Here is a 16,829-nt window from a genome sequence, read left to right as displayed (position 1 = left end):
CAGACATAACGACCCTTTAGAGAAATCAATTTGCTTTACTCATCACTGTTGGACAATCACTAGGGGCTACTAAACAGGATAAGAAATGTATGTGTGCTGCACGTACAAGACACCTCAGTAATACCTAATCTGTCATAATTCTGTCACTCCTTAATCTTGTCTTTTATTTCTATGTTGTTAATTCCTTGCCATTTCTTCGCACAATATAGCTGGCACGATATTTTAATTTTTAACAAACTCTACAGTAAAAATGACTGCAGTGCATTGCTGCTTTATGGAATTAATTGTGTGTTACTGCTCCACTGCTTTGGGAATAAAATCCTATCGGCCTTGTTTTTGTCATGACAGCATAGAGCTATATTGAATGTTCATTGCCTCGCCAAGAACAATGCCATAATTCTCTAGCTAAGTTCTATGCATTAGTGAACATGGAAGGGAATTGCTTTTGCAATATCGGCTGTTGAGTTGCCTGCATTGTGAACATTTCATGCCTAGAGATATGTTTAGGGATGATGTAGTAGAATATTCTTAACATCTAGATGAACAAAACACATGCATGACTTAAACATGATGGTCTACATGTCGATGTGTGGTTTGCAATATGGCAATGGGATGTTTCGTCTGCAAATGTGCCAGGAAGTAGTAGACACAGTGGATTTACGGTGACACGTGCGAGTACATTTAAATGTCGGTATCTCCCATGAATTATTAGTCTAGTCTCTGGGGTGCTACACTACAAGTTGGCAGGAGTGTGCGTGATTCCATCAGAAACGGGGATAAGCATCACGGAGGTTGAGAAACGACATCAAACGCATGTGAGGCATCCTTTATTGTGTGAGCGGCTCATGCATTATTGAAGCAGATGAATAATTGAGCGCAGGTCATCGATCCTCTCGTTTAATAAGTATGCAGCCCCCAACCATGGAGGCTGGCACAGTGTGTCTTTGCCCCAAGACACAGGTCCCTTCACCAAAGGGTCAGATCTTACTCTGTGGACATACGGGGGGGACACACACCCTGGGACACACCCTGCCCCTGCAGCAGAAATGAAAGCATGATTCTCTTAACATGTCTGACTAAAAAGTGATTCATTTTGGCTTTGAACTGGATCTCAAACTTTGTTACGCAGAGAGACGAGACCTTCGGAGTCTTAATAATGGAGCCGGTCAGAAACTCAGAGATTCTTTACCTGTCATCCAGCTGAAACACACCAGACACAGCAGATATAATGACGTGACTCTAACATCCACCCCAATCCCCTCTGCAGTGTGTGTGAGAGCAGCGGAATGCTAGTGTGTTACAGCAGAGAGATATGAGCAGCACTGAATCCAGACCTGTGAGCACATTGGCTCCCATCGCAGACGGTCACAGGAGTGGGGTAGGATGCAGGAAACAGGATTGGAGGGACTGGGGGGGGAGGGGGTAGCCGGGAGGTCAGAGGTCAAGGAGCCATTGTGGTGAGCAGTGAAGGACGCAGAGGCTGGGCAATATTGGCTCTGAAGGGGGCGGGGCTCTGCGCTGCTGCAAATGTTTCTGAGTGACACAGGCTCTCCCGTGAGTGTGGTCATGTGACGATAGCCAGCTGCCACTCAGAGGAGACTGGGGTTTCATGAGGGGGGGTGAGTGAGGTCATTTTGGAGGGGTGAGGACGATTGTGATTGGGCGTGGCACTGGACATCGGCACCAGACTGTTGGGGGTTTAGGCCACTGTTTACGGCCACCTAGAAGACCTTCATTTCTCTCCGGTTGTGTCCATCTTCTCATAGGCTTGGGGAGGGTATTGATTTCCTTTGTTAGGTGAGGGAAATATCCGAGCCTGTGATTTACAGCCATGAAAGCTTCCAGTAATGCAGTACCATTAAAAAAACTCCAAGGGGTTATTTACATATATCCAAGCAGAGGACTTATTCATAGCTAATCATATTACATTTTCAGTAGAATTACGTTAAAGGGTCAGTTGGCTTCTTCAGAAGAAACAATTAGATCTCTGGTTCTGTTAATACTGAAGCAGCGACCTGAGCTGCTTATGTCTGTAGCAGAATCATAGATTATTGGTACATGAGAACACGTTAAAATGTATGTGTTTCTGTGCCCAAACTGTCCAACACTTGTAGCAAAACTGAATAAGACATCAACAAAGTGGACTTTGTATGAACAGACGAATCATTTTTTGTGTCATTGGAAATCGGCAAGAGGAATGTTGTTATTTCCTGCTAATTATTGACTGATAATTGCCATGATAAAAGTGTGCCCAGGTTTCCCAAAATGACTGATATTCCCACCAGCGATGCCCTGGGTAGGTTTCAAGAAAGAGGACAGATAAGCTTATTCACCATGGAGTCTTGTTCTGAAGGGCAGCTACTTCTGAAATGAAGGTGATGAGAACGCAGTCAGCCTGACTGGTGAACGTGATGGTGATTGAGTGCTGAGACCCCCACCTGAGACCCCCCACCCGGGCAATTCAGAATAACAAGTGAGGAATAACATGTAGAGTACGAGTAAAGAAACATGATGTATCAATGCTCAATACATTATCTCTCTGACACTGTTGTAGCTGACACGGACTGTGCTGAAATGTCACAATAAGGTACGCCAAGGTACACCAAGCTCTGGATATTTCAGTAAAATAGACTGAAATGTCTGTGTTACCACCATTGCTCAAGAGCGCAGGAGAGAGTTTGATATATGCAAAGGATTATTTATTTATTTATCTATCTATTTATTTATCTATCTATTGAAGCTAAATATTGGGGGTACATAGCTGTTTCTGTGATGTGTCGGGTGGCCCATGGAATTTTAAAGGGTTTCACATTAGATTGAGATTTCAAACGGATGACCTATGGAGAGGCATGCAGGACTGCACATGCACTCAGTCACAAGAAAGGTTTGGCAGTGAAAATGTGCAGTGATTTCAGGAAAACTGCATTAATACAGAGTTGGTTTGTGTGTGTATATATATCTATATATACATACAGCTAGAAGTGCTCCATATATAAATAGAAATATGCCAGCAAATTATATTACACCTGAAACTGAAAGTTAATCAGTTATTCGTTTAAAGGGAAGCTGGACAAGAGTCCTTCGAAATCATCTTTGTAAGGCCATTTTCGTGACACCGCTTTGCTCCCCGCATCCTCTTTACGTGCCGGTAAAATGAACATGAACAGATACAGACACACGTATCGTGGCCCCTTGGGGTTGGGGCTGGCGTCCGACGGTGCTTCCCTCCATCCGCTGTATCAGACAGAGCGGCTTAATGAGACGCATCAGGGGGAAATGAAGCCCGACACTAGCACCTACTGTCACCGCATAACAAGACGCGCAGTGGCATTTTGAACCTAAAAGCAACAGCTGGGCTGAGGTCGGCAGCGGAAGGGTTAATGGCCGGTGTGCCGTAAGGACATGTCCGCGGCTCCTCCCTGGCTGCAGGCGGCGTTTCTGCATCCCTGCCGCCGCACCCGCCTCCCCCTCCCCGCCCATCCGAACCCCTCCCTCTGTCCGCCAGACAGGCGCTCCTCCGAGCGGCTGCGCGCCTCTTCACTCTCCGGCTGCGAAAGGCTCAGCTCTGCGATTATCTCAGCCCGACATCAGCGACGGTACGTATCCCTCCGGATATCCTGCGTCTACTGCTGCTGCTGCGCCCATATCTGGAAAAAACTCTGACCGAAAAGTAATTATCGGAACATTTGTTATGTCTCTATAATATTAGTATAGTGCGATGTTGCTGCTGTGCCATTAATTGGTCATCTATTAGGCTGGACGGAAAATCGCAGTGGCTCTTGCCAGAACATGTGTGTCTGTGATGTTTTCTAATAATAAAAAAAAAACATGTAAGACCCTTTTTCAGTTCGTGTCGATGATTAAAAGAGAAGAATCGCAGATTACGTTTGAGATCAAACTCAGAACATGTCGATAATAAATGACATTTAAAAAAAGTATTAACGAAGCCTGGCAAGATATACGCAGGTGCGGTTTTCCCTACAGCTTAGCCCTTTATTTAAAAACAAATGGGTATTTGGGAGTTTAATTAAGCCGAGGGGCGTTTCAGATCTGGTTGAATAATCATATGCAAGCTAATGTTCAGTTATTAATAAATAATTAGTCTGCAGTCTGTATTTCCATATAATTATTAGTAAGTATACAGAAGTCTTCGCATCTCTCATTTGTTCCTGGTTGTCAAAAGAAGAGAGCGCACCTGCTTCCCAGGGAAATCATTCGGCCGTGCTCGATGTTTATTATGTAAGCGAAGTGTTAAAATGGGGTTATGTCTTTGGCTAAGGTGCGTTCGCAGGAGGTACGTGACCTTGTTCGTTTCTGTTGATGAAAAGAGGGCGAAACCAGAATAGTTACAGCGGTACAGATGGCCAAGGATAGTAGCCTCGATTCCCAGTCCGTACTGCGACGCGACCGTAATCTGGATGAAGGCAGATCAGAGGTATACGATCGGCAGGTACACTGACGGATCCACTATACCGACACACTGCGTGGCAAAACAGTTCCCAGTATAGCTGAATGTACTAATTTACTCTGTAAGAGGCAAGGGTAAATTTAGGCATGTGATCTATTTCTGTGGCACATCTTTATATATGACACATCATTTTACATTAAGCGCGTTGTCCAGGCCTGACCAATAGCAGAGGTGCTGTAAATATTAGCCTGCTATTAAATAACAAAATAGACCTAGAACAGGCAGTTTCATAGGACTATAACGCAAGAAACTCGTATAAATATCAATTTTCCTGGTTTATTATTTGGTTTGTTTGCCTCAGTATTTTAAACGTGCTGTCAAGTCGTAATAATCTGTTCCGCCGTCGTTCCTGACAATATTCATTTGCCGAAGTGCCAGTCGGCACCAGTTTCTCGCTGTTGCCCGCTTGTAGTGGATGACGACAACCTCGGTACAAGCGTTACAAATATCCATATATGCAGACCTATGATTTTCTATTTAATTCTAAATGCCGACAGACTAATATTATGTGTATTTTTTAAAATAATTTTGTTGGTTTGGGATAATGACGTCCTGCTTTCCAACCAGTCCTCCCATCGGAATGAGTCAGCGACTTGCGGTAGGCAGACCGAAGCGCGCCTTCAACCGCTCAGTAGGCTATTAAATAACATTCGATCGCATCACGGAGGAAAATTTTACTGCATTGTCGGATTAGTGAAGGAAACCTCAAAATGCGTAAAGGCAGACTTTTTACACTTTACGAGACGTAAACTGGACCGAACTGGCCGCGTGAAAGCAACCTGCATACCTGTTGAGAAATGCCTTGGACCCTAATCGCGTGTAGGCTACGTCCACATTAAACAATATATTATAAAATAGAGATAGGCTGTATAAATTCTGTTAAGAATTAAGTTTTATTTGTAATTAATATTTAGGTTTCTTTGCGAAAATGACTGTCCGCGCTCTTATTACACAGAATTTTCTCTTAAGAGCTGCCTAATATGACAGGCCTCTTATGAAAAAAAAAACCAAACCACAGTATGTGTCCTAAATGAATAAAAGACGATCTCTATTTGGATGACCCGTTAAAACGTCCCAGCGCTGAAAAGGGACGAGCAGAGAGGGAGTCGCAGACTGTGTCAGTCTGAAGTAACGCAGGTTTGCTTGATAACCGAACAGGTGAAGCATGCTGACAAACGCTGTATAAACTGCTGCCTACCCGGGCAGACTCACAGTGTCAGATGCTGGGGTATTTTTACTCGTATACGCTGCGATCTGTTTATGAAAAAATCCTCCAAAAAAGTCAAATTATGGCTGGATGAATAATGGTATGAAAAATATTACAGTATAGGTGTTATATTATACTTATTGGAATACTTCATGACTGTAACACCTGCCAGTTAAATATATCATGATCTTTCTATCTTTGTTTTTACTTTATACTCTGTAATGGCTTGATGGATGCTGCCGTTAATGGCTCGGGAGGGTTGGGGTAGCACTGTCGCAGGTGCGCGTGGAGGGCGGAACCGGAAGTGCCCCATCACACGGGCGCGAGGCACGTGTCACTTATCGTTTTGGGGTTATTCCACAGAACTGCTGTATTGTAACCGTGATTCGTTTTTCATCGCTCTTGGGACTATTTACTGCGGAGTAATGTCTTTATTTTTTCATACCCAATTTTTCACACATCTGTAATATTAATAGCCATCTAGACTGTTTATACCTATACGTCAGCTGGATGTAATTTACTAAGAGAATTTTTGTTACAAGTTATTATGGATGAAAGCACTGAAAATTAAGGGGGAAATACCAGATGAATGTTACGTACCCACAAAGGTTAAAAATCTAAGCAATTAAGCCTATAATGCTTAATGGATTACCATTATGTTATTAAAGCATTTTTATCAATGTTGGTAATGTGGCTGACCTAAAATAAAGAAAATAAATACAATTTAGAGGCCACAGGGAAAAATGTGACAAGTGGAAGTTCATATAAAAACTCACCTGGAATAATTGAAAAGTTTTGTGCTATGTTGCTTGTTAATGAATGGGTAAAGGTTTTTAACTGGTCAAAAAATCTTAGGTTCTATCGAAGAATATAGCTGGAAGTTATGTCCTAAGGAGGGTATGCTGCCTACTCGTCACAGACACCTTATTCCGATGAGTTTGGGGACAAAGAAGGGGTTTCTGGCAGGGTGTTTGCCTCTACATTTGTGTTTGCCTGTACACACGTGTTACGGTGTGTTTTCCAGGGGAGCTGTGCTCATGTACGCAAACACAAACACACACACTTACACTCGCTGGTCAGGGTTAGGGGTGTGAGCTGAGCAGAAGGCCCTGGGTCACCATCTCCCAGCTGGTAGTGACGTCCAAATGGCAATTTAGGTTTTAATATATAAGTTGCGTCTTTTTTTTTTTCTGACTGCAGTGGCTGCTTGCTGAAAGCCACACGGGATTTCTTTTTAGCCTTAAAATTTGACAGCGTTGGGCTTGATTGTGGCGTAATGAGAGTGAGCAACCAGAAGGGGTGAAAGTGCTTAGCTGAGCAGGTCCTTCACATATGAGTATCAGAAGAGCTGGTACTGGGCTTTCAGTTGGCCCCTGGGGGTTTGTTTCCCTCCCGAAGGCTCACGCTTCAGCTCTGGTCCTCAGTTTTCTCAAAGTTTTCTCCATGTAACTTGCATTTTGTTTAAACCTAATTGCCGTCAACCTCATTATTTTTATTGTTATCCTCAGTGTCAGCAGGAGTACTTATGGTAATTTATGAGTTACTATACTAGCACATCAGGGTTAGCGTTTACGTATTTACAGCTTACGTCACTTAGTGGTCTGATTTAGAACATTTTATCTGGGACTGGATTTCTAAACCTAGAATAATTCATTCAGTCAGGTTTTTGAAGGGGTTGATTAATCAGAGGTGTGGACATTTCAGGTGCGGAAAATAAAAATCCAGATGAGGATTTTGTTTCAACCAGCCAGCTGAATATAAAGTTTCACAGTCACAGAGTACCGGTACTCAACTGGTTGGTACAGAAAATGTCACACATATTTTGTGTTAACAAAATCTTGGTCTGGATTTTTACTTTACGGACCTAAAATGTCCACCTCTGCTCCACACCCAGTTGCTGTTTCCTACAGCCAGAAGTCAGCTGTTGGTATGACTCATCTGGCAATGCCATGGGGATTTGGAAAAAAAAACCAAACGTTTTGGGAAGTTGCTCCATGTTCCTCTATTTTGGATTAAAAATGAAGAAGGACTCTTCGACATATCTGCTCTGTGCTGATGCTATTTATTGAGGCATCTGTACATTTTTATAGATGAGAAACTTTGATAGGGAATAAGTAAATAATTACAAACCCAGTATGCAGTAGATCAGCCATGTATGGCTAATTTCTTAGCTGTGACTCAGTTGGTAATTGTTTACACAGCGAGGAGGAAAGTATTTTGCATGGCTCTGTGTGTGTATTTGGGTTTTTGGGAAGGCTGGAGTGACGTCATGCATTGGCAGACAGCCTGAAACTCACAAAGTGAAGGACGGCGTGCCAAACGGCGGATGGGACGAGCGTACTGAATGACTGATTCTGTGCAGGCACACGATGTGCTCCTCACACTCTGCTAACATTTGTTTTCAGCCATATTTAGGTGGAATTTTCTGTACTATCCCCAGCACTAAGATTTATGGCAGTTTTTAAATGAGCCCAGATTGTCATGAGGAAATTGAGAACTTTTATTTTTTTTGCATTTGGTACTTTCAGCTAAAGCAGTGTTGCCCGGCAACTGCTGAGCTTCCATGGGCCTGCTGGCCGCCAGTGCGCAAATCCACCTTTGGCCTTCATTGTCGAGAGCCCTTTTCTGGTTTTGCTTTTATTTTTTTTGGTTCTTGGGATATATTTTCCAAAGGACCCGCCCACGGATAAGCCGGAAACTTTAATGGTTTCCTTTCATCAATATGCTTTGTTTTTTTTTGGCCTGCGTTGTCATCCCAGGATGAATCTTGACATAGCACATCCTTTGTATAGTGTTTTTACCATATTTATGTTGCATTCCATTCGAACTCGTAACTTGGAAATTCCAAGGTCCTAGTCGGAAATTTGAACTAGAATGCCCACTAAAGCAGGGATTCTGACCCTTGAACTCGGAGAAACCGACTCAACCCCGAGCTCAGAATTCAAGATGGCTGCCCCCATTTATCCAAGAAGTTAAAGCTGCAGTTTTACACTATTTATTAGCACTTGAGTTTTATTTGTTACTCATTAAATCAGTTATACACACAGTACTGTCCAACCACTGTCTGTGCACGTGTTGCTGCGATGTTGTTATGCACAAAATACCGCATAATGTGTTGTTATCAACTGATATTGCTAACAAAGGCTAACAATTAACTGGGCTAGAACTGGGGCCCGTTTCAAAGCAGGATTACTTGCTTAGCTGGATAGCTTGTCGGATTTAAGGTAGCCTGGGCTAAATCTAAATGGATGAAAATAAAGGCCATTTAATCTGGGATACCTTAAACAGCACAAGTTATCTGACTAAGAATGAAATCTTGCTATTTGAAACAGGTCCCTGCTGTACTTGCTGTACTGGAACGCAACTCATGTGTGACGTCATTCCCAGTTACGGCCACTGAGGTAAATGGAACACAGCATTAGGTCTGACTTCTTTTAGTAGGTGAATGGTAAAGGCAGATAGATGAGCATCAGCATTAACTAGCACCAGGACTCGTTAGGGTGAGATGCTTACTGTGTTTGGTTTCGGATCATGTCAACGGAAACACTGCACTTTTCTTTTTGGTTGGTTTTGTCAGGGATGGGATGATGACTCCCTTATGAATGACTTGTCAGCCCTGATGGATGGTATTGCAGCCATGCCGTTTCCATGACAACACCCCCCACCTACAAATGAGCTAATCTGACCTCTGGGGATGAGCTACTTCAGCTCAGGATGTCTCCCCATCCCCATGTCCACTCTATGTCGCCTCCCCTGCTGTGTTTGTGAGTCGGGGGGGCAGCTATATCTAGCTGCATTGGGGAGGGGGGGCACAGGACCCGTTAGCACATTTCACATCTCATTAGATTTTAAGTGAACTGATAATGGACCACGGTAATGCTAATATAAAACCGTGGTGGGTGCAGGACGATTCCCCATTGGTTAACTAGCTAATCCCCCCCTCCCACTCCAGTGAGACATCCCCCCCTCCCACTCCAGTGAGACATCCCCCCCTCACTAGGACCCCTCGCAGAGCAGTGGGCACCCTCGCCAATTGCGCTGACCTCACCATTGGCGCTGTTCGTTCCTCCTAGCAGTGCGTCGCCATGGAGCCGCCAGGGGAGGAAACAAAGGGTAGAGGAGGCCCCCTTTTGCAGACCGCTGTGAGCGAGAGTCACCCTTGGCTTGCCCCCCCCCCACCCACTGGTGCTGATCTCACCTTCTCTCTCACACTATCCCTTCATTACATAACATTATTTATTTCCCCGGGCTGGCTCTGTGCCCAAACTGACCGACTCCATTCATCTACACACATCCGTATTTATTACATTAATTCAGGCTGTGTCAATCAAATGGACAAAAGCAGGTTTCTTCCTGGGTTTTGGACCTACAGACACTAGTCACGGTCCTCCAACCTGTATGTTGTGTTTCTGGGCCCTCTGTTTCTTTCACTTTTATTCAGTCCCCCTCCCAGGGGGGCCTTGCCCTGTGCCAAACAGCTCACTGGTGGAAGTTCGGCGCAGTGCTGTAATGTAGCCTCTTTTTATTTATTTAGATTATTTTTTGTGGTGGGGGGGGTGTTTAAGTTAAAGTAGCGAGAGTTGTTGTTCAGCGCCACAGTGGGTGGGCAGGCACAGAAAATGGCTGTTTGGATGAAAGGGAGTTGTCGAGGCTCCAGAAGATTCCGTCACTCACCCCCCCCCCCCCCCCCCCCCCATGGTTGAACCCCGCAGGTCTTGGGCTGCCCTCATGTTTTCTTGGGTTCTTGAAAAGGCACCCCATGAAATTCAGGAGAGGTTGCTGTGCGTTTCCAGGACGAGCTTCTGGGAGTTGCTGGCATTTCCAGGGCGAGCTTCTGGAAGTTGCCGGCATTTCCAGGACGAGCTTCTGGAAGTTGCCGGCATTTCCAGGACGAGCTTCTGGAAGTTGCCATAGCTTTGGCAGCACCTTCGGTTCCTGTAGCTTAAGGACGACTGATGGTAACATGACCTTTGACACGGCTGATTCATCCTGCGGAGCGGATCCCTGCACATTGCTGATGCTGCAAGGTTATTTATACCCACCTTATGGGGGGGCGTGACCACAGCCAATTCATCCTTGGATGACTTTTAATTACAGCTGTTTTTCTTCAGGATATCAGATGGCATTGTACTCGTTTGTGGGCCGTGGTAAATTTTATTTGCTGCTGATTTATTTGTTATAATGTGAGATCAAATGTTACACCCAAAGAGCAGGTTTCAACAGTCAGGCACAGAAAATGTCTCACATATTTTGTGTTAAACGAAAAGCTGGTTTCTGATTGTTATTTTCTGTAGAACCATAGGATCGTTCTGCATCTCGATGGTCATCAGGTTGAGCCTGTTTGTGGATCCATGGTGTGTTTAAAATCCTAGACCTGGCAGGTTTGTTTACAGAGCATCCCCAGCAGAGAGAACATGCGGTTCCGAGTGAATGAGCGCTGACCTTACAGTTGTGGTTAGTTCCAACTGCAGAGATGAGCCTCAGGCTGGGGCAGTGTGGAGCAGACCAACAGTGTAAACTGGCAGCAGCTGGACGACACACATCCAGGAGCTGGGACTGGGGCTGGCTGGCACAGCTCATTAAAGGGATTAAAGGCGTCGGCGACTGTCCCACACAGCGCTCGTGTAAGAGAGTCTTCAAAGCCGGCTGCTCACAGCTTGGGGGGGGTTTCATTAATTACAATCATCAGATTGCACAGCTCTAAATCACATGATGGGCGATGCGTGAACAGCTAATTGAAAATGAAACATATTTGGTGGGTGTGATTTAATGCCTTCTTCTTGGTAGTTCTCGCGGAAAAAAAATCCACACCAATTTAGAGGTGTTTCTTGCGTATACATATAGACCTACTTTTTATAGCTCTGCCACAGAAGCCCTAGATACCTGCACTGATATCCTTGAGGTGAATTGTAACTGAGGACTAAAGTTCACCTTCTTCACCACATTGCTGGAGTGCTGATGTAGGTGAGGAGCATACTAGCAGTGATGCTCAGGAGCCAGAGGGAGGGGAAGCGACTGGGGTCAAAAAGAGTTAGGGTTAGAGGTTTTGTGTTGTAATTTGCAAATGTTTCCATGTTTGTTTTGTGAAACTGCACATGCTTAGGCACCAACTGCAGGAATATGTCATCTGACACATTAAATGGCTGCCAATCAGAGGTGGGTAATTCAGAGCCTGAAAGTAAAAATCCAGATCAAGATTCTGTTTAAACTTACCAGTAGAGTATAAAGAGTCATAGTCACAGAGTACTCAACTGGTTGGTTGAAATAAAATCTTGGCCTGGACTTTTACTCTCTGGACTTGAACTACCCACCTCTGCTGCCAATCTATGCAGTGCGGACAGAGGTACTGTCCAGGGTTCTGAAACCGCCGGGGTCCACCTTCATAATAGCATTCACTGGCCATTGAGACAAAGGAATTGTCTTTATAATGAACAGTTAACATTATGGGTGGTGCAGAAGGTGGCATTACACTGAACCCCTTTGAAAATGGTGGACTAATTAATTAAGGATGTCGAATATAGAGTCAGCCTAGTGGTCTGTCTTCACTTTTGGGGCTTTAAGGGTTTTAAGATTAGGGTTTTAAGTGTAGCATTTTCTTTCCAAAATTTTGTTTGGTTTTCTTTTATACCAGGGTAGAGTAAAAGCTGGAATGTGTCTTGACGTACACGAGGAGACACTGTGATCTGCAGACACGTTTTACTAATAGCAGAACAGTCTTAAATATATGTCTTTGGTTTAGTTACCAACAAACTTGTGTTTTTTGCTTTGCCTGAACTCCCAAAAGTAAGTGGCTCACTGTAGATGCAAGACACACAGGAGAATGGCATCATGGGAGAATTCCGGGGTGTAGAGGGGAGTGTCCCGCACAACTGTAAGGAGTTTAGGGGTGTCTGGGCCGGGTCTAGAACCCTGAGGCTTCAGTAGGGCTTTAATTAGGCTACTATTTCCTCCCATGGTATGAAGCCTACAGCTTGTGTCATCTGAAGCCAATGAGGCTAGCTTCAGTCCCCCGTCCTCAGTCATTCTCCAGCCCCACAGAACAATTCCTGCTTTGGGGGGGGCATTACTTGTAAATCTGTCACAAGTAATGGCATAGGCATGAAACATCCATCATGATCTGATATAATGTCCTGTCCAAATAGACATTTTATAACAATTTTATAACAATAACAGTGGCTATTGAGAATTCTTGGTGTTAAATTTTAATGCCATTGGCTGGTGGTTTAAGGTCAGTCTTTGTCTAATGTAACACGTTTAAAGAATGGCTGCTGTCTATAACTGAGAGGGTGACAACAGCTCTGTTATGGAGGCAGTGAATTATGCTCCACCTGTTTTGTTGACAGAGATGCACTTCCTCTTTCTGCAGGCATCTGGGTATCAGAACCACAGTGGGAGTAGTTTGGTTCTCTTACTCCGCTAGAAAGTACAGTCATGGTTCTTGTGAACTGGGCTCATTCAGCCAGTGCCAAACCAGGGCATTTCACAGAAGAGACTACATGGACCTGCTTGCCAAAGTGGGGAAAAATAATTGTGTTTCTTGTGAGGTAGCAAAAAATAAAACAAGTAAGAGCTCAGTGTTCAATGTAGCTCAATGTAGTAACAATCTGTGGGTTTGTAGGTATGTGTTTGGATTTCCTGGCACAAATGTGGCGGAACGTTCTGGGAAAACACCCTCTGATTGATGCTGCCGTCTTCCCATCTACGCTGACGGGACAGGATGAGATGTGACGAGATGATGCAACTTGCTGCAACGGCCTCTGGAGTCAGTACCGAAGGGCTGTTATGGGCCCACTGGCACAGTGAGCCTCTAGTCTGGTTCATGACTCTGTGGAAAACTCACCTGACTGTTTATCTGGCTGCTTTGGAGTAGCATTGGAGTATAGTCTTTTGGAGTATGGAATAGTGCTGTCACTGTGATGGAAGGTAACCCTGTTCCCCACTGCCTGGCCTGTCCAGCAGCTGGGTAACCGGAGTCTGTCGTCTGGATAAAACCCAAAGTTCTGTCAGCTTTGCCAAACAACCTCAGGCCTAGCCTCCCTGCTCTCGTTCTCCCTTAACACATTGTACAAGCCCCTGATTGCCCGAATACCCAGCAGGCTGCGGAGAAAATGGCCCGCTCCCCGCGGAGTGAACCGTTCTGATTTTTAGAGTTAAACATAGCCCACGAGTGTTTCCAGTTAAATATAGTTTGTCTGATTAAGCACCTAAAAGTCACTTCCTCGCTGGGTCCCGTTCTATGCGACGCTGCACCAAGGCACATTCCTTTCCCCCTCGCAGAGAAATGCTGCAATGCGTCTCGCAGCGGAAAAAAAAAAAAGACTGGGTCAGTGTAACGGAGCTGGCGGCGACTGCCGGCATGGCGTTCCTATGGCAACGGCCAATGGAAAAGCTGCATTTGTTGGCCAAGGCCTCGGGTGGAACACGCATGTGGCTCTGCTGCTAGGATTATCTGGCCCACGTTCTGTAATCTGCCTGCCAAAGGCAAAAATATAAGCGGAACCCAACCCCGGAGAGGTTTCACAGAGAGGATACCATCTAGATTAGCGATGGAATGACAGCGGGGGCTGGTTCAATGGTTCTGATTGACTCCCTGCATTTGCTTCTCAGACTCACTTTGTACTGAGATTTTCCGAAACAGTCTGATGAAATAACAGCGTCTTTCTTTGCTGGGTGGATTAGAAATGAATAACAGCAATTATTTTAGGATTTTGCAGACGAGATGGCTTTAACGATCTGATTTTTAACATCTTGGTGAGAGAATAAACATATCGTTCATGTGCCTCCATTTTTTTTTCCTATTTTATGCACAGCTTTAGTAAGTTCACTTGTTTCGTAATGCAGATTATGAAACAGGGGTTATACCAAAATACACACTCAGGTATGCAGAGAAGAAAAGAATCTGCTTTCTTCTGCCTTAGTTTCTGTGATTGTGAGCTTTCTTCTCTTAGGTGAAATTAATTAAAGACAAAGAAAACTCAGCTAATATGTTCATATATCTGTAGGTACTTTAGGTATCTTGTTGAGTGCATTCCACAGGAATATTCCTCAGATAAAACCAGTATAGTTTTAACTTTAGAACCCCAGAAGGGTTGGATTGGGGGCACACATGCATACAGTCTATATGAAACAAATGATTGCCGAATTTATAAACACATTTTTAAATATTTCATTTTTATATGTTTTATATATACCTGAGCAAGATTTAAGAAGAATATTCTCGTAGCTCAGCATTAGGGTCCTTTTGGCTCTCCAGTGCTCCAGTGTTCCAGTGCTCCAGTGCTGCTTACCTGCTTAATCACAGACTAATCAAGGTCGCTGGCAAATACCGAGAGATTCATATGGTGAGCTACACCTCTGTCTTTGGTCTGCTCCTGCAGCAAAATGAGCATAAATAATAAATTATAACACAATCAGCGTCATCAAATGTGGATACTTTTAGAAAATGCACTGGTGGTCAAACAAAACATGCAAAGTCCCTATTTTCACACAATGAATGATCATTGCTGACACACACAAACAATTACCTCCATTCAATATGACCTTTAAAGGGCATTAAATTATACTTATTTAAATGGTTTACATAACTACAGTTATTATATACAGAAAGACATTGCAGAATATTATCACTTTCCTACAGTTCAGTCTGAATCGTTTTATTCTCTCATTGCTTTATATTACCCTTTTGGCTCTGATTAGTGTTTTGTTTTTGGTCTTCTGGTATGTTTAATGCTTTCTGGCAAGAGCGAAACGCTTAACATGGACGGTTTCCATCCATCTGCTAAGAAGATTTAATGAGATCTGTGGCAGCAGAGTACTTCGCCTTCCACTCAGTCTTCAGGAGGCCTCTGAAAGCCTGTTAGAAGGAATTTTACTGGTGCTGTTGCATTTAGAAAAAATGTCTGAGGACTGATTTAAACCACCAGATAAAACTATAATACAACAACAATAGCGTGTATATGTAAGGCTGATTTCCTGCTCTATAGCTGGAAAATCTTGTCCACAGATAACACGCATTTCTGATTCACTTCCTGTTACAGTTCTCCTGCATTTGTAGTCATGGTCTTGCTGGTCTGTGGTGTCTTAAAGGAGACGTCTTACAGAGCTCATGAGAAATAGACTCCATATTTTTTCCAAGTTAGACTCTGTATGCATATTATCAGAAGGTTCAAGCTGAAAAATATCTTCTCCACTGTTTATCTATTGCAGGACAAAGAACTCTGCAGCACAAAAGTGATGTCCTCGAAACTGTGGTTTTAGTGAATCCAGCAGAAGATTCCCTCACTTCTGAAGTACGGCATACAGTGAAAAACGCCAAACAGCCTGCATTATATCAATTAGCTATATCATAGTGTTTTTTAAACAGCAAAAGTGCTGAATAACATCAACAACTCATTGCCTGATATTGCATTCGTTTAGAAAATTTAACCCCGCTGCTGAGTCATATGTAACACACTCAACATCATACGCTTGTGTCATGTGATCCTTCTGTCCCATATTCACAGATACATTCTCTGATCGGTGACCAAGCAGCACACAAGCTACTCGTCCTGAGTGGCCAAAGCTCAGAACAGGGTGGAGACCTCCTGCTGCAAAGTGGCCCATTTACTTTTAGAAATTTTGCAGACATCTTTGCTGATCCTGAGGTGAGCAGAAAGCCACAGCTGTGTTTAATTCCATAGCGCAGAATATTAAAGTTCAGCATTTTTGGCTCGTGCAGAATGACGCTTTACATGCTTTCTTTTACATTTAATATACCTCTTGCATTTAAACTGGAAATTTCTGAGAATTTGTTAGAATTGTGATTTGTGATAGAGAAATGGACCTGGGTGGCTACCATTATTTGGTAACACTTTACATTAACTGCACCTTCATAATGCATTCATAAACCATTCATAGAACATTCATAAGCAGCATGTAAGTATACCTTAACATCGTAAAATATTTTAACAGCTTAGTATACATCAATAACAAACATTATATGAGAACAACAAACAGTATAAGCATATAATGTTTGTTATTAATGCAGTGTTTCTCAAAGCAGTCTGCGGGGACCCCCAATTCACTGGCAGTTGGGAGGGAACAAAAACGTGGACCATCTGGGGGTCCCCAAGAACTGGTTTGAGAAACACTGTATTAATGTATATTAAGGTATGT

At 43.7% G+C, this 16,829-nt stretch overlaps 1 protein-coding gene across 5 annotated transcripts in view; it reads left to right on the top strand.

The window, feature by feature from the left end:
- The window catches only part of map1aa (microtubule-associated protein 1Aa), a 53,747-nt gene that overhangs the window by 21,351 nt on the left and 15,567 nt on the right, over positions 1-16,829 (top strand). For 2 of the 5 annotated variants that reach the window (XM_023813974.2, XM_023813975.2), the window contains exons 3-4: positions 15,882-15,964; positions 16,178-16,318. In XM_023813974.2, coding sequence (XP_023669742.2) covers positions 15,882-15,964; positions 16,178-16,318 — 224 coding nt within the window. Of the gene's footprint in view, positions 1-3,467; positions 3,597-4,918; positions 5,067-15,881; positions 15,965-16,177; positions 16,319-16,829 lie in introns of those variants that run through there. The other 3 variants (XM_023813977.2, XM_023813976.2, XM_023813978.2) reach the window with 3 other exon arrangements.

This window comes from Paramormyrops kingsleyae, chromosome 11 (genome assembly GCF_048594095.1).
Source record: "Paramormyrops kingsleyae isolate MSU_618 chromosome 11, PKINGS_0.4, whole genome shotgun sequence".
Taxonomy (NCBI): Eukaryota; Metazoa; Chordata; class Actinopteri; order Osteoglossiformes; family Mormyridae; genus Paramormyrops; species Paramormyrops kingsleyae.
Note: the sequence above shows the minus strand (reverse complement) of the source record. Positions and strands in the feature narration are given on the sequence as shown.